General features: G+C 41.0%; 1 protein-coding gene and 1 long non-coding RNA gene across 3 annotated transcripts; one reads left to right on the plus strand and one right to left on the minus strand.

Moving 5' to 3' along the window:
* Window positions 1–9,206: 9,206 nt before the first annotated feature.
* Window positions 9,207–22,390, minus strand: tlcd4b (TLC domain containing 4b). Of its 2 annotated transcripts, XM_044331458.1 has the most exons (7): window positions 22,059–22,390; window positions 18,703–18,855; window positions 16,103–16,192; window positions 12,059–12,117; window positions 11,613–11,707; window positions 11,416–11,489; window positions 9,207–11,283 (listed from the first exon to the last, which is right to left on the minus strand). In XM_044331458.1, the coding sequence occupies exons 2-7, from the start codon at window positions 18,846–18,848 to the stop codon at window positions 10,932–10,934; spliced, it is 816 nt and encodes a 271-aa protein (XP_044187393.1). In that variant the 5' UTR covers window positions 18,849–18,855; window positions 22,059–22,390; the 3' UTR covers window positions 9,207–10,931. The 2 variants fall into 2 exon arrangements, with proteins under 2 accessions (XP_044187393.1, XP_044187392.1); XM_044331457.1 differs by lacking the exons at window positions 18,703–18,855; window positions 22,059–22,390 and having other exon boundaries at window positions 16,103–16,386.
* Window positions 11,211–17,336, plus strand: LOC122967055. The gene is made up of 3 exons (XR_006398531.1): window positions 11,211–11,296; window positions 16,106–16,247; window positions 16,381–17,336. It is a non-coding gene; the product is annotated as an uncharacterized LOC122967055 (long non-coding RNA).
* Window positions 22,391–24,773: the final 2,383 nt, after the last annotated feature.

Genomic DNA, 24,773 nt, shown 5'->3' on the forward strand with positions numbered 1-24,773 from the left:
AGATGTGTGATGTTCTCCTAAAACGTAGGATACATTAGGTGGTTGTTGAACTTTACATGTCTGAAATGTCCTATAATTCATTTTCACTGCATTCTCAATGGTGCAATGATTTTTACATTTCAGTTTTATCTAAACCTGCTTATGGACACCTTTTGCATGCTAGTAGAGGGTCACTATAATGTCTGAAAGATAGGTCAAGTTGAGTTATGAAATTATGATTGTTGACAAAATAATCTCACGACAAGGTCCATGTAGTAGCTTTTGTGGAGTTTTCAATCGTATCCCAAGATCTGTTGTCATGGAATGTTAGATATTCAAACTTCCACTCTTCTGAGCGCTTCAAGGACTTCTCATCTATGTTGATATTCATACTTGACCTTGTAAACAGCAGCTGATGATACAATCTCACAAGATCAATGTAGTATCTGTTCTGTTCTCATTCAGTGATATCAAATGATCATTTCAATCTCAATTTTTAAGCCAACATGAATGAAAAGTCCCAAAACTGTTTCCAAGGTCAAAAATGAACTTTCAGTCCCAGTGTTAGATGGATTTAGGTTTTACTCTATTTAGGTTTTAGTTGTAAACATGTGAGCTATTTGGGGTTTGATTTGAATTTTTCAAGACACTCATAACCTACATGCCTGTAAACTAACCTTCACTTGTTCTCTGTGTTATATTACATGTTTCACACTTTGAGAACCTTGCAGGTCCTGGACAGGTTTTGCTTTACCTGCATTACAACACAGGGATGCTGGAGGAGTGTTGATAAAATCCACTATTTCACTTTCAATGGATGCTGTTATACTGGTTTCTAGATTTTCTTCTTCACAAATCTCTCTTCACACCATTAACCACAAAGACATTAACACTAACCAACTAACTGAAAAAACTACCATCAGCATCTTGGTGACAATGATCTGAAACATATTTTGACCACATTCATTCTTTAATTGTAAAAGTGCTACAGATGATCACTTAGTATCTTTCAGTATGCAAAATGTTATAATTCATTTGACATTTTTTCACTTTTATCCCTTAAAATATGGTATAATTTGGTTTCACATGGTGAATAAAGTTGTCTCCAGAATTATAATTTCTTATCAAAATTCACTATTAAAATAATAGTTGGACATTTTTGGAAATACGCTAACTCTTTCCAACCAAGATATAGTCTGCCACATAACCCCCCATAAGATGATAAATTGTCTTTTTCACATTTAAGTATTTGTATGGCTGAACAAGACATAAGGTGTTGATTAGTGAGTGTTGGCAGGTAGATTTTCTTACCTGGACAGAAACAGGCTAGCTGTTTCCTTGTTTCCAGTCTTTGTTCTAAGCTAAGCTAACTGGTTGCTGGCAGTAGCTTCATATCTACAGTACAAACATGAGAGTGGCATCATTATTCTCGTCTAACTCTTGGCAAGCTGTTTCGAAATGTTTCCAGTCTTTGTGCTAAGCTAACTGACTTCTAGCTGTAGCCTTAAATTTAACACACAGATATGAAAGTGGTATCAATGTTCTCGTCTAATGCAGGGCCACAAAGTGAATAAGCATTTTTTTTAAAAATGTAAAAGTCATTTTTTTCTTTTAAAGTAACAACCTTTTCTTAGGGGAGAATCCTGAAAAATCAGTTTAAAATACTCTTACATTAAGAAGAGTGGCATTGGCCACCTTGAATTCTTTTCTCTCCAGTTGTTGAAACCAGAATATACAGTGCATGTACTGTATACCCATAAACTGCTGTGGGATTGATTGCAGCATATTTGACATGTGTTTGACTGTGCGTGGAAGCTACTGTTGGGCTTCTGACGTCACTCTGGGAACAATGAGGTGGTTTTCTATTTTACTCCAGTGTGTTACTCCACTCTCTCTCGGCCATAGGCAGGCAGGCGGATGACAAGGACAAGAATGCGGCAGATTCAGGGGGTCTCAGTAGTGGAAAGAGTCAGAGGGGGGATGGAGGAGGTGGCTCAACTTCTCCCTAAACAGCATGATTCACCCTCTGCTCTCTCTTTTGTGTGTGTGTGTCACTACCAGACGCATGGCTGGCATGGCGGATGTAGCTGGAGAGGAACATTCTGGAAAAGGCCAGAGATGGAAGGATGAAAGAAAGAGGGACAGACCGAGTTACAGTAAAGGGGATATGTGGCTGCGGTGGTGGTGATGGACAATGAAAGAGTGCAGACGCAAGATTACTGGACATACACTGTTACCCAGTAACAATGCAAAGGGCTTCAATCAGTCGGTGGAGGAATTACACACAAACACACACACAGCTGAAAATAATTACTGCAAAGCAATGGTCTGCATGACAGACTTGCACTGACCACAACACTACAGTTATGTTCACAATGTAACACTGCAGCTGTGATATTTCTTGGAAAAGAAAAGTGCCAGGTGACTGAGGAATAAAAACACACATCACATGACCTTTTCTGTTGGAAATATGGAAAATTAGTTTAACTTCAGTTTAGTCCAGCAACTGATTTATACTGATCCCACAGCAACAAACACAGATAGAGATGTGGCATGATGGACAAATCTGATTAAGGGAGAGTAGCGGGTGTCATCGCAAGATGTTTATTCACTAATACACCTGAGATATGATATCTTAACATTGTGTTTTACAGCAGGTGCCTATAGAGAGAGGTAACACTGCAGACAGCCTGATGAGCGCCATGGTCATGGCTACTTTTGAAGACACTGAAGTCCCCTCTTCTGTAATGTTTCTGGGGATTTTAACAACCTGAGAAATAGTGTAAGTTCTGTAATCACACATGGTGGATTTGAAGGCTGATTCTGACATTTTTACACTAAATATTTTCATATTTGGCTGTTTTTTGCCAGAAAATATTAAATAAAAATATAATAATACAACATAATAAAGGGATTTATTATTTCTCCACCAGAATTACATCGTGGCAGTGTGTAGAAGGCTATGATATGATTTACAGAAAGTATAATTAACATTAAGAAAAGTAAAGTAAAATATTTAGCATTTCACATGCACACTGCACAGGTCAAATCTGGATGCATGACCTCAGTATTTTATAATACCCTGGCTACAGCCTTGATGAGCTCAGTGCTCCAATAACCAGCTAGTAAAATCCAACAGAGAAGAATACAGAAACACCATAATGGACCTCATTAACTGGTTAATCTTCTACCTCATACGATTAAAATTTAGTCTAAGTTTTATTTTTGTCATTTGTAATTTTTCTAAGATGAATCAAGGTTATCAAAGCACATTAGGTTACCATAAACAGCCTGCTGGAATATAGAAATCTGCATACGAAAGCATAGAGACTTAGAGACTCATTTATGCATGCTCTTTCTCTCTCACACACACACATATACACATACACACACACACACACTAAGCGAGGGTCTTATAAACATTTCACAGAGAGAAGAAGAAGCACACTCATGGAATTTGGACACTTTATTTGGGCATGATGGGAGAAGGGAAGGGCCTAAGTCGGCTGGGAGAGGGATAAAGATGTAATGTCTTGTGAAGGAGGAATCCCTCACACTAAAAATAACAGACTACAGTCTGATATTCACTGCGAGGTGGGCTTTGCTGTTTACGTTGGCTCATTTGTTCATTTGTCACTTTGGCTAATCGGCTACTTCTGGGTGCATTTACTGCGTTGCAAAGTGTCATGTGGATGGTAGCTGATGAGTAAAGAGGCCTCATTTAAGGGAAAGACAATAAATGTGTCACCGTTTTATCAACTAGAGGAAGAAATTCTGTGATAATGTGCTTTGTATTAACAGTGTTCTTACTTTAAATGGCTGTAGGTGTTTTATGAGACTGTGTTTTTCAATGACTAAGTTTGGATGGCAAGAGCAGTTTAACTGTTTCACTCTTGATTTACAATTTCTAATTTCCACTGGGACGGAAACATACACACAGAAAAAGTATTTCACAGTGAAGACATACATCAGCAAAGGTTGATTCAGGTTGAAGTTTTGAGTCATGAAACGTGACATAATGCAGACGAGAGTTTCAAGGATGAAAACTGTTTAGGGAGAACGATGCAAAAACACAGACAGGGAGGGAGAGGAGGAGATAGAGGGGGAGATTAATACAGTTTCAGAAACTCAGAAGGGCATTTCCACAGTAAGCTGTTTCTCCCTCCCTCCAACCCACCCACCGACCCCTCTCCTCACTCCACTTCGTCTGGCTATTTATGGTAGAAGGCCTCAAGATCCTACGTAACACAGAGAGAGAGTTCTGAAGGCTGAGTTCATGGCATTATAATTCCAACCTGTCGTTACAGTAGGACAGGACGCTTCAAACAAACCTGGATTTGGTCAATAAAACCACAAGCGTCCACACAAACATATTCAATCACTAGTAAGTGTGCTCGCCTTCAGCCACGCACGCTCATGTTATTGTAATTATATCGTTATTACTTTTCTTTTTCTTATTCTTCTGGACACTTTCTTTTCTTCAACCACTTAAACACACAAATGTTTAAATGAAGTTTCCTCTTCAAACTTCATTAGCTTACACTTTAAATATTTGACCTATGAATATATTATTCACTGACACTTCAACTGCTTTCACGTATTACGTGTCAGCATGACAAAGCTGATTGTATTCTTAAACTGAGTTAAACTTCTTTCAGATCTTCCACAAAGGAAATTTCAACTACTTTTACCATTCACTTCAACTGCTTTTGTCTCTTGGCTTCACCTGACATTTTAACTCACTTAAATACTACTTCAACTCCCACAACTTCCACTGCTTTCACTGCTTACACTTCGACTGATATCTTCTTTCAGTTTATACACTTGAACTGGCACTAATTTCTCTCTAGACTTCCACTTCACTTTTGCCCTTCAACTATGTCAACATACTTTCATAGAAACGTCATTCCAAATTTACTTATTCTTCAAACCTCATTATCTTACTCTAACTACAAAGTACTTTCATCATTTTCACTGACACTTGAACTGATTTTATTCTTAAACTTTCAGATATTCAGCTTCTTCCACAACTGTAACACAACTAGGTTTACCAATTATGCATTAACTGACACTGCAGCTGCTTTCAATATTTAAACTTCAAGACACAGTTCATACACAATTGACTTCAATTACTTTCACTGCTTACATGTCAGCTGTTACTTCAACTGATATTTTCTTCCAGTTGTAACACATGAATTGGCTCTAATTTCTTTCAGGACTTCCACTTCAAATGAAACTTCTAGGTCAATTGATCAGTGACACTTCTGTTGACATTTCAACTTCTTTCTGTGTTTGAACCTCAGCTGACACTTCAGCTCCTTTCAACAACTGAAGCATCAACTTCACTCTATTAATTCACTTAAAATGACACTTCCACTTCATTCAGTGCTTACTCTTCAGCTGAAACTTCCATTTTTTCAGCACTTCCACTTGTACCTGCGAATTGAACGTATTTTGGTATTTATATTTCACCTGCCACTTCAACTGTTCAAGTATTTCAACAGTTAAAAATGTGTCAACTGCAAAATTTCAGCAGCACACACACATTCAGAAAATTCAGCCTTTTCTAGTTAGAACTATCTGAAGATGTGGTCTCTGCTTTGTGCCACAGGTACCTGTGAAGTGGTGATGTAGGACAAAATGGGAACCATCCTTGGTTTCAGTTGTTTTCACATATCTTAATCTTGGCCCTTACTCACAGGCTGGGACAGGCTCATGACATCTTTGGGTGAGGTAGGTGGTGACAGTCAGGTGCTGCCTGTTAACAAGCTGGTTTAAAAGTCATTTCGATCAACGCCAGCCAAGGGTTTAAGCACCTTGTAAAATTGGCTTCGTTTACAGCCTCTCTAAAGCCTGGAATGTTGATTTTTGATATGTTTTTGTTTCCCCAAGTCTGGGAAAGGTCTTCAGCATGAATTCCTCCTGAAATAGGCATATCCCTATAATCTATTTATTTGAACATAACTGGCTCAATATACTGTGGTGGCTGGCTTGTGCTTACAAGAAACAAAACACATATATTGGAACTTGTTAAGTAGGAAAGAGATGACTTGACATTTATAGACATGAATTCATTAAGTTAAAATGTCTCACAAACATAGCTGACAGAGGGTAAACACCCATGAGAGGCTGGTGCTCTCTTGCAGATTAAACAGCACAAACGCTGAGGTATGCTGCACATGCTTCTTTGTGTGCTTGTAACGTGATAGTAATTATGTTAAACCGGGTGACGACAGACAGAATGTTTATGTCATGTGCAGGTGTGTTTTTCTGTGTACACGACAAGCAGGTGATGATATTAATCCTGTGCATGAGTGAAGTTGAGTGGTAATTCTGCACTATGAATGTGTGCTGTAGTAGCGGAGGAAATTTTCATTGAGTCTCTGTTACGTGACCATGTTTGGTAAAGCTCCTCAGGCACGGACTCTGACCAAGCCCCTTGACCAACTGTGTGCACACACACACACAGAGGAGATGGTTTCAATCACAGACCTACTGTGGCTCAGACCCCTCCAAATATTTCACTCTCCACGCTCCTTCATATCTCTCTTTCATCCCTATTTCAGTCAATCCTCTCGTTTGACGCTTTTATACTCAGTCTGTGCTTCTCTTTTCCTTTTTTGCTGAATATCTCCATCTCTTTCCTCACACACACACACTCACACTTAAAAAAAAACACATGGAGCAGGGGGTACATGCCACTGTGGTGCTAAGTACCAGTAGCTGGTCTTGGCTTGCCTGGGTAGAAGTGTCATACTATCAGCCCACAGCTAACAAATGACTGGAACAGCCTAGATGCATTGTACTGTATGCAACAGGTCGTTCCCATGCTGACATCATGGCTCAGAAACCAAGAATGGGAAACTGATGTACTAGTGCGGAAGTAAATAAGAAAGGATAAACATTTAACTGTGAAGTCACAATGAAAGAGTCCAGCAGCTGTTTTCTCTCATCTTCAACTTTATTGAAGAACACTTTCAAGTAAGTCTCAGCTTTCAGCACTACAATTACATGATCATTAGTAGTGGTCATTGTAGACGACAACCATCCGAGTCACAAGGTGATGCTCAGACAGGGACCCAAAAGGCCTGTGTGTAGTGTAGTGTAGTGCTGTTTCACATTAAAATCTCCAGAGAAAAAAAAAAAAAAAAAAAAAGACAGATCATAACAAGAAATTGCACTGAATTAAAAGACAAAATAAAAAGGGAAGGAAAATAAGCCACACTGGCAAGTCATTCAAAGAAAAAAAAAAATCAACTGGTAAGTCATTTGATTATCAGTTTGTCATTCTTAACTGTTATACAAATGTTGTCATCTTTGTGACACTGAAATTCATTCCATCCTATTTTATTGTTCACCTAGGATCAGTCCATGGACAAATCAAAGATTTAAAAACAAACAAAAATGGGGCAAAAATAATACTTGCCTAAATACCACGTGTAACCTTGAGAAGACCTGCAGAGTTTACCATTTCAGTACCGAATTCTGACGCAGCTTTGTCATAATGTACCTCAGAGAGAAGTGACATCCTGTCATCCAAATGAAGTGGTTTCCTTAGCACAGTGTGCATCTGGTAGCAATATTTGATCACAGAACAGGACATTTTTGATATATATATATATATATATATATATTCATTATAGAATATAATGAATGTTGGCCTCCCCAAAGAAACAAAAGGCAATGTGGTTGTTCTAACCTGATACAATACTTAGTACAGAATACAGATCATGGCCTTACAATAGCAGCCTTATCAAATTATTTATTCATTCTGTCAATTCTCAAACAGCCCCAGATTGTGAGATACAGCACAAATATGAGGGCTTGAAATATAGTCTGTAGAAAACCCTGACAAGTACAAAAACTCCCAGTTCAACAGTTTTTCCAGTCTGTAGACAACCAAGTAGACAACGTACTTTAGTTTTAACTTTGTGCATGAGACCTGCACCACAGAGCAGTCTCAGTCTAAACTCAAAGACATCCAACATCACTGGTCAGCCAGTCTCAAGATATCTCCCACACTTTAGTCAGATTCTTCTAGTTCCTTGACTGAACGATATTACAGTTTTATTCTACAACTATTCACAGCTTTGAGTTTAGGAGGCTGGAGAAATGAGATGTTAGCCTACCCATTAATTATCTGTATATCTTAAAGAGCTTATGTCAAAAAAATATATTTTGATTTTCATTCTCATCACCTTGGATACTGTAAGCTCATTTTAATGCCACTAAATAACTCATGACAACATTCATAGAGACATACCCCTGTATTCAAGAAAGCAACAAATCAACACAAAACAGGCTCCCCGAGAGGGATCAGCTTTGGATTATAATACTTGGCCGGATTAATCATTGTGCAGGCAGATTATAAAAATATATACATAGAGTATACATATGGAGTACAGAGGAGTTAATAATGAAAATCGAATCACTGGATATTACATTAAAAAGGTCATGCTAATCCAAATCTGACTGTGTCACATCCACCGTTAGTGTAAAGGCACCAGATACTGTAGCCCCTCCTCTGCGGTGACAGACAGAAATACAGGAGATCACTGAGTTATTGCTCCGCAGGGAGTGTGCTTTTTAGTTCCACAGTGAAAACACAGACATTCTCAGACTATTATAACTACCCATCCTAGTAGAGAGACAAAGACTTGAGCAAGAAGGAAACAGGAGTAAACGTGCAAGCAGAGTACAAACTTATCCTTTGTAGATTTCCATCCCTATCATCTATTTCTAGTTGTGTGGCAAATCTGAAACACCCTCTTGTATTTCTGTCTGTCATGACATCAGCTATGAAGTTATTAGTGTCTGCTGACAAGAGTACAACAACAAGACTGTAATGAATTTGTAAAACCAAGCAATGCCAACTGGCATACAGAGAATGTGGTGACAATTAGTGGGTTAGCATACGCAGAAGGTACCTGCATGTGTATATACAGACATGCAGGTAGAGAAGGGAATCAAAAATACATGCTTTCAGTATGCTCTGAGAGGCAAAAACATTAACTGTTTTGGAAGACAGACCCCCTTTCTGCATTAGATTAATGCAATTAATATTTAGATGTTATTCATCTATGTTGACTATTCACTAAGGCATCACAGAATCTTACCATGCTCTATACTGATGACTTACTCTACAGAAAAACAAAACATGCAGATTGCCACATTGCATTTAACAGCAACAGCATATTGAACCAGTCTGTGCTGTTGTCTACTTTTTGAAAAATATCATATTGCTAGCATTTCTATCGCTGAAATTCTGCAAAAAAAAAAAAAAAGGAAGAGCACCATGTCTGTGTTTTAGAAGGGCACCATATACCGTGACATTTGTATGTGTAGTTTGCACGCTAGGCTATGCATTTGCAAAAATGAAGAAGGTAGAGGGAAAAAGTTTACACACACGCACATCCACCTGCCTTCCTCAATTAGGTTCTCAGAGTCACTGAGAACAGAGTAAATGGGAGTGTAAAAGCCTCCCATGGGTGTTTCTCTAGAAAGATACACTAGACACAGTTTTGCAAGAAAAGTGATGCCACTTTGTTTCCCTGCGTTGGCTGGGAGAAGCTTTAGAGACGGTTAGCAGAGAGAGAGAAGGGCAGAGAAAAGCTCTCTCAGGCCCTCTGAACCAGTGATATCACAAACGATACCATTTTAAAGGCTAAAATCACTCTTCACAGTAAAAAGAAAAAAAAACAAAACAAAACAACAACATCAGATTGATTAATTAACTTGTGACGAAGGGATTGACGAAGTCATTGTAAGGCAGGGGGAGAGGTAGAACAAAACCAAAAGTTCAGGCTGGATAGTGGAGCCCTATCCAGTGAGGCAGCGGGTTGTGATAAATGTAATATGAGTTAGACATGTTATCGTGACTGCTGAGGGCTTGAGGCTGTGTAAAATAAGAAAACAAAGAGAGCTCCAGACTGGCGGCCGTACACGAGGAGAGCGGAGTATAACACAGTGACGCCAGTACGATGAATACTGAAAAGGCTAAATCGTCCTGTGAGAAGCTAGAAGATGTTGGAGAGTCTCTCATCCGTGTGTCTTTCTCTCTCCTGCATGCATATTCTTAGGTTAGAGTGTTTTCTGAATTGTAGTCCAAATCATAAAGAGGTTGGAGGGGCATGGCTGGTGATATAGGCAGGCGCCACTTGTTACAAGGAGGCCACAGCAGGTGATACTATAGAAGAGGCATTATGGTGGTATTCTCTCTGTCTGTCTGTCTGTCCTTTTGTGAGGTCTGATGAGTTTAAGACAAGAGCCCTATAGATTCACAAACGCTGTATGGATCGGATGTGAGACTTTACTCTGTAGGCCATGTCTCCTCAAATGTGGACGGAGTATGAAAGGGGCAGCAGAAGGAGCCTTCAGTCATTCAGGAGCGATAGCGTGCGAGGGATGGTTGTCTACTGAAGGGGCTAAGCTCTGTTAGACTTTGTGATCTTGTTACTCCACAATTATTGCTTTCCTGTCTTTCACAGGCACTTCAGAGGATTGGGCTTTGGCTGAAGTTGAGAGTGAGAGGAAGCTGAGGGGGGAGACGGGTTGGGGATGACAGAAGGATGGTGGTGGTGGCGACGATAGAGGCGAGTGACAGATGGAGTTAAAAGTGTGCTTGTGAGCTCTACCTTGTTATCTGCAACCAAAAGCTATCACCCAGCAGGATACTAATCTGTCAGTGAACAACAGTGAGGCTGCAAAGGCTGGTTCTTGAGTGAGTCAAAGAGCAGTCCCCTTGTCTCGTGTCAGGGTGTGGACCTGAGGACTCATTGCCCGTCCACTAGCCAACTTCAAGGAGATCAAGAGCTGAGGTTGGGGATTGGTGGGTGGGGGGAGGGAGGGACACAGAGGCTTCAGCAAAAAGAGAGAGGCTGTGAGGTTCCTGGATGTCCAGCCTCCCTCCCTGCTTATGTCCTTCGTCCCAGTGTTCTCTGCTCTACATGTCTTTAGTCTGTGTGGTTGTTGACATGCTTCGTCTTGTCTGAGGAAGACGATGCCTCTGCTCCTTCCTTAACCTTTCGTCCTCCCCTCCCGGTTATGACCTTGTAGCAGCCACGGGTGATCTTATACATCCAGATAGTGTTCAAGATATCCAGGGCGATACAGGAGGAGATCCAGGCCACCTGGGCTCCCAAGCCCAGCCGCTCAAAGTCTGGAGTGCCAAAGGTGGCGAAAACGCTGGCCCAGTACGATGGCATGACAGCAATGCGCACCAGGAAGAAGACCACAGCCATGGCAACACCGTTTAACACCACCATCCGGTGTGAGCGGGGGTACTTTAATGCCTCAAAGAACCACCTGGAGGGAAAAGGTGATTAAGAAATGTCGTGGAAGATATGACAGCTATATGGTGAGCAAAGCTTGATATGAATCCTAGGATGTGTTGATAAAAAGGGAAGTGGATTATATTCACTAGTAGGGCTGACTCACCTTTGGTTCACAAACGGTGTGGATAACTCTGAGATGAGACGAAAGTTGGCAAAGTAGGGAAGCACGCCACGTGTCTGCAATGACCAAACACATAGGCTATTACAAATACAGGAGCAAAATGTCATTTATTAATATGGGACTTCTTCAGTTACTATTTCAGTTTGTACACTGTGCATCTTGAAGAATGGTGGACTCACCAGAACATATCCATATGCATACAGCGCCGCCAAGTGGTGACAGACAAAAAAGCTGTCACCCATAGTGCTCCAGTTACAGGCGAGCAGCACAAGGTCTAAAGGACAGGGTGAGAGGTTGGTCAGACAACCAGCAAACTGATATGTCTGTTTGGCTAGGAGGAGGATTATGTACATAACAACTGCACCAGTGATGAATCAGAGAACAAGAGAGGTTATCAAAGTGCAGATCGTCACACCTCTTTAATAGCAAAATATGCTGCTACCAGACATTCACTCAACAGTGAGCAGCACTGCATTTATGTTCATTTCTACAGTATAATCAAGTTGCTTAATAGTTTAAGGTCGTTTCCTTGAGGTGTTTACACCAAATACAATGACTCACTACCCTGATGGACTGTGAGCTAGGAAACATGATCAACAGAGTTAGAAAAACACAAATAGCTCACCATAAAGTAGGTAACCACAGGTTATGGCTACATTTAATTTGACGAGACCGGGGTCACCCCTGTGGAACAGCAAAGAACACAGTGTAAAGGTACTTTCAACACAGCTGTAACAATTCAACCTGCAAGGCAAACAAACCAGGAGTAGGAAGCTACTTACTGTTCTAAGAAAATCTAAACACTAGTTACAACAACAGTTTCTCTGATCGATAATCTACTTATGTAAAGAGAACACAAGCAGTGCTAACACACTAATCAGGAATCACAGTAAGGTCATTCAAGGTTGATTGTCTAATGATTGTTTAATGTTGATGAGCTACAACAGTTGCTGTGATAACCTTGTAACATAGTTAGGTCTTGATTAAAAAGAACAGCTGCAATCAACAGTGTTTGTGGTGAGTCCACACCGTGACAACTAGCTTAGCATATTAGAACATCTACGTCTTTGACAGTCTTTGTTTCCCTCCTTTGACAAAATTTCTGAATAAACTGTGGTCATTTCAGTCCATGAACCCGTGAGCTGCTCTGGTGACTGTTAGGTGTCCTTACAAATAACACTGTTCAAAATAACAATGAAGATGTCTCGCTTCAACAGACATCCGATCCTGGTATCAGTCACAAGTATCGTATAGCAAACGACTGGCTGACTGCTTGTAACAAAACCTTGTAAGAACACATACTGTATACACCCTCAATGCACACATGGCGCACCTCACCCCACTGAGCTCACAGCTGTCAAACTGCACGTTTCACCTGAGACTGTTCAGCACACCATCTGCTTTTGCACTTTAACAGTGTACATACAGTTTAAATAAATGAAATTATGACTACTGTGTTTGTAGGCATGTGTGACATAAATGCATTTTTTGCTATATCACTAATAACTTGAGGCTTCGCTTTGCCATGAACAAGCAATTTTGTACGGAACTGAAAAATCAAAAAGTTTCTCCTCAGCTTGGTCACACTGTTAATGATACCTTCTGTTTCCTCTTCCCCTTATATATCTAATCTAATGTCTGTTTCACAAGTGAGCGCTCAGCTCACATCCTGTTAAGTGATTATTGTATCACTTTACCACTGCACTTAGAAAGAAATGCAGCAAGCAAATATAAGCGAGGAAAACACACAACCTCACTGACAGCGTGACAGTCAGAGAGTCTGCTGGCTGCCGTCAGAGTCCACAGGCTTCCTGATAATCACATCAGTGTGATCCTGCTGCAGTTAATTAGACGTACAGTAAACCCACACTCCTCTCTGGGTGTATGCTTAACTGACTGGAATTTGGCCTAGAAAGAGATGTAGACTCTTTTAAACAGGAAGTGCAACAAGATCATTGAACTCCACAGGCCTCATGCAAAAACCACTCGGAGGAAGACATTTGTTCTAAGAGATAATCATGAGTGATTTAAGAAATGTTACTAATTCTCTTGTATTTAAAATTTTCTCTTAGATATGAATGAAATTCTTGAGTGGTCCGTCAGTCTGCCTTATACTTACTGTATCATAGCATAATGACAACAGCCAAATGAATAGGGAGTTTCAATATGTTCCAAAAACTAACTAAAAGACAAAGAAACTAAAACTTAAAAAGTAAAAATGTAAAAATACATGTAAAATTTATACTGTGTTGACTGCATCAGTGTGACGTGCATCATGGATTGGCAATTTAATGACGATATTCAGGAGTTACTAGTAAAATGTTCACACTGCAGCGGCATTTTAGTGTCTTTGCACGTCTCTCTTCAGTGGAACATGTTCTGTTGCACATGACAGTGTAACGTCACCTGTGATGAATGTACTGAACTGTATTCTCTCATCCAACTCTGTGACTGTCACGTCGCCTTGACTGCCTCCCGTCCAAGACATTTTTTTTAGGCATGAAACTTTATGTCAAACTATTTCTACTTTATTTCTGTGTCTGCGCAGCTCTGTGATGACATGGTGTTGACAGCTGTACTAATATTTTTTTCTTTCTTCGGGTCCGCTAATACTGCTACTGACGCTGCTGAATTTGTCTAGTTTTTGGCTGCTGATTTTTGACAGCTGGATCTTTTAGTTCTTGGGTTATATTTTGTGAATGAAACAGTTTGGGGACGTACATTATGCAAAACAATCAAAGCAGGTTGCATTCTTCAAGTTGAAACGAGCAATTTACTACAAGTATGTGATATGTGGTTTGCCATAAAAATAGGAAAATGTTTTTGCATGAGGCCTGATGTCATGAATGTTACATTTATATTTTACATTTCATCCATGTTGACCTTAACTCAACATGACCCTGAGTTTTGCTCCCTCATTCAGGCCCTGTACATGTTAAGTTCAAGACCAGATAAGCCAATCAAGAAATGCAAGCGGGGGGGGGGGGGGGGGTTGGTCAGACACGCTGCCTGTTAACTGAATGGATTATGATAACAGCCAAGGCCTGAGCTGCCAGCCAGAGTGACACACTGAAAGAGCCTGAGCAGCTGAAAACAATGCAGATTTCTAACAGTCTGGCTCTGGCCACTCCAGCACTATTGAGAGCAGCGTGGAGAACAATGCTGCTGTGTGACAGGTCTTAATGATGCTGCAATATAATCAGACTGACTGGAGAATTAATGCTTGCACCACTCCGCTGTTGCAACGAGATGAGCTTTAAGGCATTAGGATACTGCCGGGGATCGGGCTAGGTGCTGAGAAATTTAACAAGAGAAGGGAGTGAAGAAATAAATAGCAAACTGCAAAGCTCAAGTTGGAACAGGAATACTACGCTAAAACAGACACTATTTTCACAAAGAAATCACCTTTTCTTCATGGGAGCTGAAGGAAATCATTTGACAGAAAACAACACTGCATTAAATTCAGTAGCAAAAAATGTACATAAAGAGAAAAAGGCTTGGGGAGGACTAAGATACTAAGCACCTGAACACACCGCAGATATGGTAGCACTGGTAGCAAGAGGAGGGAGGGAGACCCCCATCTTTCGTCCCCTCCTCCCTCTTGACACCCCCCCCCCACACCCCCTCCACTTTCTCTTTTCTCCCCCTTTTCACTCCTTCAGCGATGCTGGCCGCGGCCGACAGAGAGACAATAAGAGTGAGGGAGGTGTGCTGCATTGATTCGACAGCCAGAGATGTGGGGTGCTGCTACAACGGACAGCTAGAGGGAGGAGGCTCTCATAGAGGGTTGGAAAGGGGGGGGGGGGGGGGGGGGGGGGTGAAGACTAGGCTGCTGTTGTTTGCTATGAAAAGGAGCCTTGTTGGTGGGATTCTAGTCTGTCTGCTAGATAGCCAGAGAGGAAGCGAAACAGAGGGAAGGAGAGAGAAAGAGAGAAAGAAGAGGAGGAAGGAGTGTTGCAAGATAATAATAAGGGAGAAGTGAGAGAAAGAAAGACATCTTTGAAAAGATTGACAGAGATATTAGAGAGTGAAGACAAGAAGAGAAGTCAGGAGTCATTGATGCAAATAAGACAGTCAGCAGTAGAGTAGTAGAGAGTGGAAGACAGAGACAGAGAGAAGACAATAATCAAAGGCTAAATCCACTGAATCTACAACTCTCTGGAGACGCCGCTGACACATTAGATCCACCCTCTCCCCTTCACTCTTTAGCTCTGATGAAGGGAACACGGTCGTCATCGCTCCGAAGGTATTAGCTACCAACCTTGACAATCCTTCAATAACCCCCCTACCTCCTCCTCCTCCAAAAAAAAAAAAAAAAAAACCTCCACCTCCCATTTTCATCCCTTCATCTGTTTCCTCCCTTCCCTTGTGAGCTAGTCATGGCTGCCGGTTTGAAAAGGCAGATGTGAGAAGAAAGGTTTCTCCTAAAAGTGCCTGAAGCGTTCACGTTACTTTTTCTTTTAACCTGCCAAAATGACAAAACAAAAAGTGTCGTATACAGCAGCATTTCTTTGTTTTTTGAGGTTTTTTTTTTTGTGCTTTGGATTGTCCATTTACATAATTAAATAACTGTCAGTATTACCTCTTTTTTCTTTGCATGTCACACATTCTGCTGCCTTATTTCTCATATAACATTTAACAGATTTGCTTTCATTTCTTTTCCTCTTACCAGACGGGGTTGGCGTTGACCGCATCATCGAACCACAGGATGTACAAACAGAACAAACCTACGATCAGGGCGTGCACAGTCGACACCAACCTGGGGATGGACACACACACAAGATCAACGTAGTAAATATGATGACAGGCTAATGGTAACAAATGGGTAATCATTAAATATGGACGTGCATATGTCTCTGCTACATGTCTGTTCATGAGTATGCAATTATATCTATGTTGTCCGTACGTGTCTGTGTCCATGAAAGTGTAACTTCTTTTTTTATCAAGGCTGCTACAGCATCATTCCTGACCTTTGGAGTGGCTATCTGGACCACTGAAGAGATACTCCAGAGCTCCAGTGGCCCTTATCTCTCCTCTACCAGAATCACAGTTCCTCCACTGTCACCATGCAGCCACCGGGGCACAGCGGCCCCTGTTCACAGACTGCAGCCGCTGGCCTGAGCCCTGGCCAAGACTGGCTCTACAGATCGGCTACTGTATGAGTGGATGACTCCATTATTACTCCTGGCACTAAAAAAAAAAATCAGTGTGAAGTGTCTGAGAATGAAAAAGCCATTGAAGAACTTGGCTGAAGGAAGTTGGTGAAACTGAGTGTCAGCATGGTCGTCTGTATAGGCTACGTTAGAAATCTCACACTCACGTCTTTCTTGTCCAAAAAATGTATAGATAATTTCTGCTTGCCAATAACTTGCAACACTTTATGGCAGAAAACAGAAAATAAAGGCAGCATATTTCAAAGGGAACATTCTATACAGTGTTGAGAGTCTATGGGAAACAGAAACTGCAGCTTTCTTGTATTGAGAAGTTCTTGATTATATTGGGAGAGAGAAAGGATGCACAGTTAAAAAGAAGAGGACAGAAAAGAAGTGAGATGAACATAAAAAGAAGGCAATATTAACAACAGTCTTGTAGTTGATGCAGCTGTGTTCAACATTAGGCATGTGACTCTGCTCTTTCTTTTGAAATGCTTTCTCCCTCCTTGCACTTAAGTCATGGTTACATAAACAACACACTGACACACTGAGAGCTGGCTGTTATGCAACAGTAGACCACTCTGAGGTGGGCCATCAGTACCTGGCCTTTGACTGCTTTTGGACTACTCCTTGATCAATGCACTCCATACTTTAAAATATGGACAGATGTAAACTGGTTCTATGAATGAAGGATTATCTGTGAGTGTTAGCTGATAGCAAAAGACATATTAAAAAGACAACAAACTGAGAGTCTGTGACAGATGTTATGTAACTACAATTTATCGCCCTCTGAACTTCACCCCTGAAGTTTCCGCTTCAAACTTCAAACCGCTCTGTGCTCCACCAGCCGTTCAAATCACAGCTGTAGTTGTGTGGAATGATGATGACTTGGCCTGAGGCACATCAGGGTCCATCTCAACAGAGCCACATCATCAAACACACTGGTGTTTGCTCAACAGAGGTCAGTTCTGTCAGGATGTCACGACCACACAGTTTTATACAACAGTCCTATTCTAGAGAGGTGTGTCTCAGTAAGCCAACAGGATGATTTTATGACACCAATGTACGTGTCATAGAAACAATAAACACAAAAAACAGTTAAGTCAAACAACCAAATGTTTGAGTTCACTCAAGTCTGTCCCGTCCAATGTGTGAGAGGAAAACTTTCATTCATGCATCTCTGTATTTATTTTAAGACATAGTAAAAAAAAAAAAAAAAAGTCTTCCACACCTGGATCACAAAAAACTACACCCAATGAGATCCCACTGACATCATAATAACTTAGTTTACTTACTTATAATGAATTAGTTTTGAATGCTAAACTGTACTTAAAACCTGCAAGTATGACATCATGATACTACGATATTAGGAAGGTTTCCTGCAGTGGTTTATAGCGCAGGCAGTCCACTTTGTCTAAAACATAGACCACCTCTGCTAACATCATAAAAATACTGTTTTTGGTATAAAACTTTAAACCTTTAGGGGAGAAGAGCAGAGGCATAATTTCACCAGCAAATGCTATACTATTGCTTAACACTGTCATCTACTTACTAACTTAGTATCCAGACTATTATGCTAATCAATTACTCGTTTTAGTAATTTTTCAAGCTTAAATGTGAAGATTTGCAATTGTTGGATGATAGTTAACTGAATATTTTTGGGTTTTGGACTGCTGGTCGTACAGAACAAGACATCTGAAGACATCAGCTGGGGCTGTGGGAAATTGTGATGGATCTATTGATGCAACCTCATCTGATGCAACTACTGATTATATTATTATCAATCTCCACATGATTTTTTCGATTAATCATTTGTTCTCAAGAATGTATTAAAATGCCCATCGCAATTTCCTAAAGCTAAAGGTGATATTTTCAAACATCTAACAATAAAACTATTCGATGTAATACCACAACAAACTGCAGATGTTGGGAAACTAGAACCAGCAAATGATTCCTGTTAGACAGTTATAAGTCTGCTGTCAAACTGCTTTAGCCTTTAACAAAAAACAGTCCAGCTCTGGTTCCCACATGGTACCGAGATGAAACTGACAGAGCATTTACAGGTTAGATGCATATGAGAAAAGACCAGCCTACAGAGGGGGAGCAGTGGACACACCTGGAGTTCCACTCGGTGAGCTTGGTGGGAGGCAGCCGTCCATAACCCGGTGTGGTAGCGGAGGAGAGCAGAGGACTGGCCACAGAGAAAAGAAGCTGGAAACCCACGAAGCTGCCAGCTACCACGGTCAACTCTCTCATCTCCATCACTCACCTAAACACATCAGGGGAGGAGAAGGGAAGGGAGGGGGTGGGGGCAGGATACGGAGAGGGTGACACACATGGACAGGTTCAATCAATGACTGTCAGTCATCCTGGGCAGCGCCAGAAGAGAGACTGAGGTGGCAGCAGTGGTGAGAGGATGAAGCGGCGCCCTACGTGGTTCATCCAGTCCACAAAGAAAAGAAGAAAGGGAAAGAGACAGAGGAAAAAAATATATAAGCCGAAGACATGGGCTGTCTAATGCAAGTGACATGAGAGCTTTAGACAAGCAGGGCAGTTCATAGAGGGGGAAGAGAAGATGAAAGGCACAAGAGAGGCACTACAGTTGAGGGCAGAAACAGAAAAAAAGTTATTGGGTGTTGTGAATACAGTACGGAGCATGGTATTTAGATTTGGAATAAAAGGTCCCCATTATTATGGATATTTTGCAAGGGGATTACAGTGGGTTGTTTAGGACACACCAAAAATCCCTGAGAAGAAAACAAAGGCTGAGCGAGGAAAGAAAAGAGGATTGTCAAGATGAAGAAACGGGTTCAGCTCATGAGACAGAGGCTGTGCAAGACTGCAAAGTTTTAGGCTACATTCTACTTGAACAATGCACTTCATTTTGTGTTTATTTATGTCTAAATCATTTGTGTATTAGGCTTTCGGTATTTCATTTTATCTTCCGTATTCAAGTGTTCTCAGTAATGGCAGATTTGGCCTGAGATAAAGGAGTCCAAGTGGTGGATCAACATGAATTTAAACAAATGAGAGCAAACACAGACCCTGTATGCAGATGTACGAACTACTGACTGTAAACACACAATCATACACACAAACTGAAGAGATCTGTTTGTCCTCGTTCAGATCAACAAACTAGAGGCCTGTCTTTTCATGTCACAGGCAATCAGGAAAAGATGGACTGAAATAACACAGTGTTTGCAAGGAAACAAAACAAAAAAACAATTTGGTTTAAATTGTCTTTTTCCAGCCTGTTTAAAATGAAAGAAGTGGAGAAAAGTCATTTATAGAGATAGGCGTAACTTCTCAAACTGTAATCTTGTCTGTTTTTCGGACTCTGTTCTGAGCAACCGGATGTCTCAGGGTCAGACTGGAGCATCAACGACTTGCTGACTCTTGCCAGGACTCATAGACAAAATAAGGAGCATTTGTCCTGATAATTTGAGTCCTGAACTTGCACTGATGACTAGAAATCCTGGTATAGCAAGCACCTTGTGTTCCGTCTCATCTTCACTGTACATTTTGCTGCACATCTAGTTCGGTTTCCATCATCACAAAGCCATAAAAAGATATTAGAAGTGCAATTACAGCACAAAATTGTCCACATATCAATATCCAAATATACCCTCTTAACATAAGTCACAGGAAACATTTGATACTGTGATTCATCCTCAACATGACCTCTCATTAGTTCTTTAGTAACATCAGCTATTTCAACATACCGCAGGCTGTGCTTGTCTGGACTCTGCCCTGAGAAATAACCAGGAATTCTGACTACACTACTGAAATTATGCAAGCCCTTTAAAACCACTTATGCTGGGAGAACTGACGATTAGGATTGCACAAGGTAGAGATTATTACAGATTGGCAGACACAAAGGTGGGAATATGATGTAATGTAGCCATATATTGTGTGATGACATTCTCTTTGCAAAGCAACCTAAGTAGTTTGGCCTCTGGGCAGCACATGACACTGTAGGCACGTAGCCTACATCAAGATCTATTTTTACTCTAAAATGTCCAATGTCATGTGTGCATACTGTTCCATAAAATACAAGGAAACAAAGCACAACAACAAGCTGCTAAGGAAAACAAAGCCCCTCAAGACAAAGTGCCACAGACAAGCAAAACCCATCCATTATAATGCTGCCATGAAGAGTACACCTTTGCTCAGAGCCACCACAGACAATCATCATGCTCCAAGCTTCAGAACAATCTTCCAATTTGAGCTCTGCAATCACTCGAAACATCCGCAGAATAAACTTCAAAATGGATCAAAATAGATAGGACGCCCTCCAACTCTGAAATGCACGTTACCCACACAAATCAAAAGCCGTTGTAAGGCGAACAACTCCTTCTCCACTGAGCTTTCCAGTGACTCATTCTCTAGAAACTGGCATGTTCAACAGGAAAGCTGAGGCAGGCATTATTCTTGGAGGAACCACACCACCCTGAGAGCCTCGTATTGTCCCCCAGCAGCAGCTATGCTGGGCCACGTTGATCATATGCAGCATGTGCCTGAATAATTCATTGTCATTCTTCACCTGGCAGGCTGGTTCACACTGCCCCATGGGAAGAAGCAGCATACAGAGCCTCCCCTCACTGCGGTTGACAGACCGGACAGGAGAGGTGCTCTACCGTCCACGTTTGACCTTGTTCCTGCTGGACTATACTGCTGCTGTCAGCAAACCATGACCCCGTGACATATCGACCTAACATAAATAATAGCGCTTCAATTTCCCCTGTTCCTTTGGAAATCTAAACCGGCCCCTGTCTACCGCATTGCTACAACAGACCAATGGGTTTGACTCGCTCTGGAGCAGCTCTTCAGGCACAATCCTTGGCCAGCCTGGTCTCACCAATCTCTGCAGGCAGGTTGGGTCATGACATGAATACTGATTAATAATTGGTGATTATAGCCGTTTTTAAGCTGACAGGGATATCCCCATTTAGCATACAAACTCTTAAAATAAATAAACACTCCCCTCTGTGATTTGGAGTATTGTACACTCTGCACAATAGCAACTAGCATCTGCAACTCAAACTAAAGGGTATATGTAACAGTAAATGGCTAATTCTCCCTGTTAGGTCCTATATCCTTTGCAGTGGGTGCAAATGCATAATAAAGCAATGCAGGCAGTTGTTGGGAATGGCGAGCCACGCAGACACCGGGAATATCGGCCACATTATCACTCGTAAACACACATTATTACAATACAAGTCAGGCAGGTGTTGAACGAGTTGTAAAAAGCAGCCAAGTAACAACCCGGTGTATATCAGGAGCAAAGTTGTTGGCTCAAACTGGACTGCTACGTTTGCTGCTGCTGCTGCTGCTGCCACGGAGGAGGCGCAGAGCTGTTGCAGTCCCAAGACTTGTACGGTAACAAACATCTAAATTGTGTAAGATAAACACAGCACGCGTCGGTCCGCGTTATATTTGACGTGTTGGAAGCAGTAGGGAGAGCTCTGTTACCTGCTATCCGTCGCATAGGTCTGTATAGGCGGATAAGCTCCCGTTTAGCCGCCGTCTTCTCCACTTTCTTACAACTTGACGTTAGCTAGCAAGTCGGCTAAACTGTTACAGCCCGCTGGCTCTCCCTGAGCGACCCCAGGAAAGACAGAGAAACAGCCTCCTGTGCTACGCAGACAGAGCCGAGTCCCAACAACCATCACAGCCCGCAGAAAATGAATGACTCTCCGCACAGCCGCGTTTCCTCGCTGCCATGTGTTTCTAGTGATGTGTCCGATTAGTAAAAGTTTTAACTCGTTTTATTTTGGCGTTGACAGTAAGGACTAAACGGTGACGTCGACACGTACCCCTCCCGCGTGCACACGCCCCCGCGCCACAGGCTACGCCCACGAGGAACAAAGGCCACATTGCATTATTGATAACCTTATAATGATAAGGTGATGATAACACGCAGCAGCTCAGATTGTGGTTTTACATGCTGTACCCCATTTATAGCAATTCATCCGATTATTCATTAAACCATGAGGCTGTTATTCTTCTACTATTTTAGCCATCCAGTGGTTTCTTTTCATTTCCAGACAATATGAAAATCTATTAGCAGGCTCTTGAAACTTGCTTGATTGATGCAGTTTATCAGTGAACACCAAGTCTGCATTCATTTTTGTCAGTGTAACAAGAGTCAACACTAACCCTTAAAAATCAATCTGTACTGTAACTGCGTCACCACACAATTGTAATATAATTGGCATGATTATGCAGACTTGATGGGTTCTGTGACTGATTGTGCAACACAAGGAAGTTTCAGTCTGTTTGTTAAGTCGAGTCATTTCTCATGAAATAACGCAGTGACTGGAAGGTAAAACAATGTCTAAAATTCTGAAACTGTACAGCATACCTTCAAAAATATTCAGCAAAAATGTAAAATACTTTTATACTTGTAGAGTCTGGCCACAGTTTCTAATGTTTGTTTCCAATGTAATACCATTACAGTTGAAACCAAGCATTTAAAAAAAAATAATAAAACCAGTGATCTTTGAAAAACCAAGGTCATTAAACAAAAGTTCCCGTAGTTCAGGAGGTATTTTCAGAAACCTCAAAGACTCTTCTAACCATCTGAAAAAATATTAAATCTGTAGCATGATTAAAAAGATTTTTAACCTGTTACCCAAGTTGCAACTATATTTCCTATCCAGGTGGCCCAGAAATTAAACATATACGTGATAATACAACTTTTAAATTTTGTTTCACATCGTGAGTCAGTGGCACAACTTAAGAAATAAGTCAACCATATTTTTTATGGTGCATCCATCAAAGATCACTAGGTATTTATTAATGGGTAAAACTGGTTCTGTGACTTGAATTTAATGGTAATACATGAGAGGCACAAGCTGGGGCTAGTATGGTCCTTTAATACATAGTGAAATGTTCCCGTCCTGCAGTATGATATATGTCTGGTTGGTCTGTTTAGTCTGTTGGTGATCAGCCACCAACAGACTTTGGTAAGTAGGAGGAAATGGACAAATCTGGTGAATTCCTGAAAACAGTTGAATTCAACATCCAATCTCCATACAGTGAGGGCAAAGGAATCAAATACATAAATTTAAGCTGCATTGTCAGAATACTGGCAGAGTTGACATGGGAATCATTATGGCTTGAAAATGAATTGCTTTTTTTTTTTTTTTTTTTTTTGAGTGGGTTGTTCTTTGTCACGGCAGTTAGTCAAGGCTGTCTGTCTGGTTCCACCGCACAACACAGAGGAATTTTCTCCTCACACTCACGTACTGGCCTGTATAGAACTCTCGAGGCTTTTCACATACTGCATGTTTAGTGGGTATAGCCTTGGGCTTACATTGTGTGGTGCCAAAGGCTCAATAGGCCCTCTGAGCGAAGTTAAAATAGACACAATGACATACATTTGAGGTATCGGTTTTATTGAATTGCACTGAAATGAAGAGAGTGAGAAGTATTTGTACCTTCTGTTAAATTAATGGGTGAGCGAGCATGCAGACAGAGACATTTTGAAAAATGGAGTGCATATTTCCTGAGAAAATATTAGAGACAGAAATGTGGAGCCAGAGATACTAACTCTATGTAAAACCAGATGAAACCTCAGAAATGGGCACAGTGTAAGAGACATCTTAGGCATTATGGGTCGATTACAACCAGAAAGCACCAATAAAATTAGTTTGTGATACAATACAATTTTAAAGGGAATTTGATTTCAAAGTGAAAATTTAAATTAGTTTTATATTTCCTTACCAGTCTGGCAGAGAGGAAACAAAGGGCAGTGACTGACTGACTGAGCGAGTCAGTGTGTGTGAAAGCACACAAAGATGGGTAAATGATATTTGTGTCGATTGAAAGAGTGTGTTGAGAGAGGATGAATCTAATCCTTTCTCTAACAATGAAGAGCCCCACAGATTTACTAAACATCAGCTGCTAATTAGAGCAGATCAGATGCCAATCATGGGAGCGGCACAGTGAAATAAAGAGGAGCAGAGAAGATAATGCATTGAAATAATGTCAGATAATATGACCGAAGCAAGAATGGTTGAAAGAAAGGTTGTAAAGTGTCTGGAATCTGATCTGTACTTTGAAGGAATGGTTAACCCAAAATACTACAGAACCCAGGTTTTGAGATGGCTAATCTGTCTTTGAGACTTCTACCTCCACACCAGCACAATAAAGGTGGATGATACTCAAAAATGGCATTCAAAA

This window comes from Thunnus albacares, chromosome 17, assembly GCF_914725855.1.
Source record: "Thunnus albacares chromosome 17, fThuAlb1.1, whole genome shotgun sequence".
In the NCBI taxonomy this organism is placed as follows: Eukaryota; Metazoa; Chordata; class Actinopteri; order Scombriformes; family Scombridae; genus Thunnus; species Thunnus albacares.